The 1,672-nt window shown below is 51.9% G+C and overlaps 1 protein-coding gene across 1 annotated transcript; it reads right to left on the bottom strand.

Annotated features, from left to right (window-relative positions):
• Positions 1 to 677: 677 nt before the first annotated feature.
• LOC112661857 (60S ribosomal protein L35a-like) lies at positions 678 to 1,247 on the bottom strand. Its single transcript, XM_025449962.3, has 2 exons — positions 1,137 to 1,247; positions 678 to 953 (listed from the first exon to the last, which is right to left on the bottom strand). The coding sequence occupies exons 1-2, from the start codon at positions 1,230 to 1,232 to the stop codon at positions 708 to 710; spliced, it is 342 nt and encodes a 113-aa protein (XP_025305747.3). The 5' UTR covers positions 1,233 to 1,247; the 3' UTR covers positions 678 to 707.
• Positions 1,248 to 1,672: the final 425 nt, after the last annotated feature.

Raw genomic sequence — 1,672 nt, 5'->3', positions numbered from 1 at the left:
TTGAAGGCAGCAGAGTCCCGGGCCCAGGACGGGCCCTGCGCCCCCGGTGATGGGAGATCCCGTGTTCCAGCAACAGCCCCGACACCCCGCTACGCTGAGGAAGTTTCTGAAAAAGATCTTACCGTCAGCTCTTGACGGGCCGGGCCTGCGGGGGGAAGGGGACCAGCGTGCTGCAGAAGGGTTTGCAGGACAACCAAACGTGCCACGTTGTGGACATCTGAGCCCTCAGCTCCGTCCCGGTTCCGTTGGGATGGCAGGTCTGGGTAGAAGTCCCCAAGTATCTGTGACCACGTTGAGGACGATGAGCTGGGGAGAATTCAAGGAGAAGGGGCTTGACCAGAATCCATCCCAGGCCCTTCCAGTCCCGAGCTCTCCCTCTCTCCTCCACCCTGGTCTGAATCCCACCCCACTCCCCAAGAAAAACCCCTTTCACAGAGAACGACAGCCTCCATTTATTTATTTTTTTTCAAGAGAACAAATCTGGGGGATCCCTGGGTGGCTCAGTGGTTGAGCGCCTGCCTTCAGCCCAGGGTGTGATCCTGGAGTCCTGGGATCGAGTCCCGCATCGGGCTCCCTGCATGGAGCCTGCTTCTCCCTCTGCCTGTGGCTCTGCCTCTGTGTGTGTCTCTCATGAATAAATAAATAAAATCTTTAAAAAAAGGAGAGAGAACAAATGTACACTTTTATTTATTTGCTTTTCACTAAGTTTAAATCCTTGAGGGGTACAGCATCACACGGATTCTGTGGCCAATGGCTTTCGCAGGGAGGTCACTTCGGAATTTGGCACGAACCACGCCACTGTTTCCATGAGCACGAGTTACTTTTCCCCAGATCACTCTGGTTTTGCTTGGTTTGCCACCAGGAGTTTCTGTGTTGTTCTTTGCTTTGTACACACAAGCACATCGCTTGCCGAGATAGAATTCAGTTTCATCTCGAGCATAAACACCTTCGATCTTTTTTTTTTTTTTTAAGATTTTATTTTATTCATTCATGAGAGACACAGGGAGAGAGAGAAGCAGAGGGAGAAGCAGGCTCCATGCAGGGAGCCCGATGTGGGACTCGATCCCAGGACTCCAGGATCACACCCTGGGCTGAAGGCAGGTGCTCAACCGCTGAGCCACCTGGGGATCCCCAACCCCTTCGATCTTAAGTAGAGCTGTGAGCTCCTTTTGATTCCGGAGACTCCGTTTACAGCTGGCAAGAATGGCCTTGGACCAAAGCCTTCCAGACATAATCAGTCGTTTTAGGAGTCCTGTTCCCAGCAGGCCTCCACAAGACACCCCCCATTTGGATGGCTCTAACCGTGTGAAAGGGCTTGATGAGGATAAGGTGAGGCATTTGAATCTCCAAAGATAATTTAGAAAACAAAACAAAACTCCAGCCGGTGCTGTAGGGGAGATACTTTAGAACAGAGGTCCGTTTTCACTTAGTTTGTGACCGGTTTGGGAACTTTTAGCTGATTTATTCCCAACTGTGCCAGGAAGCAGGCATGGAAACCGATGCATCAGTGGGAGGGTCGTTGATAGGACAACAGTGTGGGATCAGTGTGGGAAGGGAGAGTCTGTACATTTGTTCTTTCGCGTGTAGGTACCAGGACGGTCTGTGTGCGTGGCCCAGGCACTAGAGATACTGCAGGGAACAAACATCCTGCCCCCTCGGACCTTACATCCTA

Source organism: Canis lupus, chromosome 31, assembly GCF_003254725.2.
Source record: "Canis lupus dingo isolate Sandy chromosome 31, ASM325472v2, whole genome shotgun sequence".
Classification (NCBI taxonomy): domain Eukaryota; kingdom Metazoa; phylum Chordata; class Mammalia; order Carnivora; family Canidae; genus Canis; species Canis lupus.
Note: the sequence above shows the minus strand (reverse complement) of the source record. Positions and strands in the feature narration are given on the sequence as shown.

Coding starts and splice junctions, on each gene's coding strand:
- LOC112661857 (XM_025449962.3), bottom strand. CDS start 1,232: ATGTCTGGAAGGCTTTGGTCCAAGGCCATTCTTGCCAGCTGTAAACGG. Junction 954..1,136: donor CTCTACTTAAGATCGAAGGG/GTTGGGGATCCC, acceptor AAAAAAAAAAAG/ATCGAAGGTGTTTATGCTCG.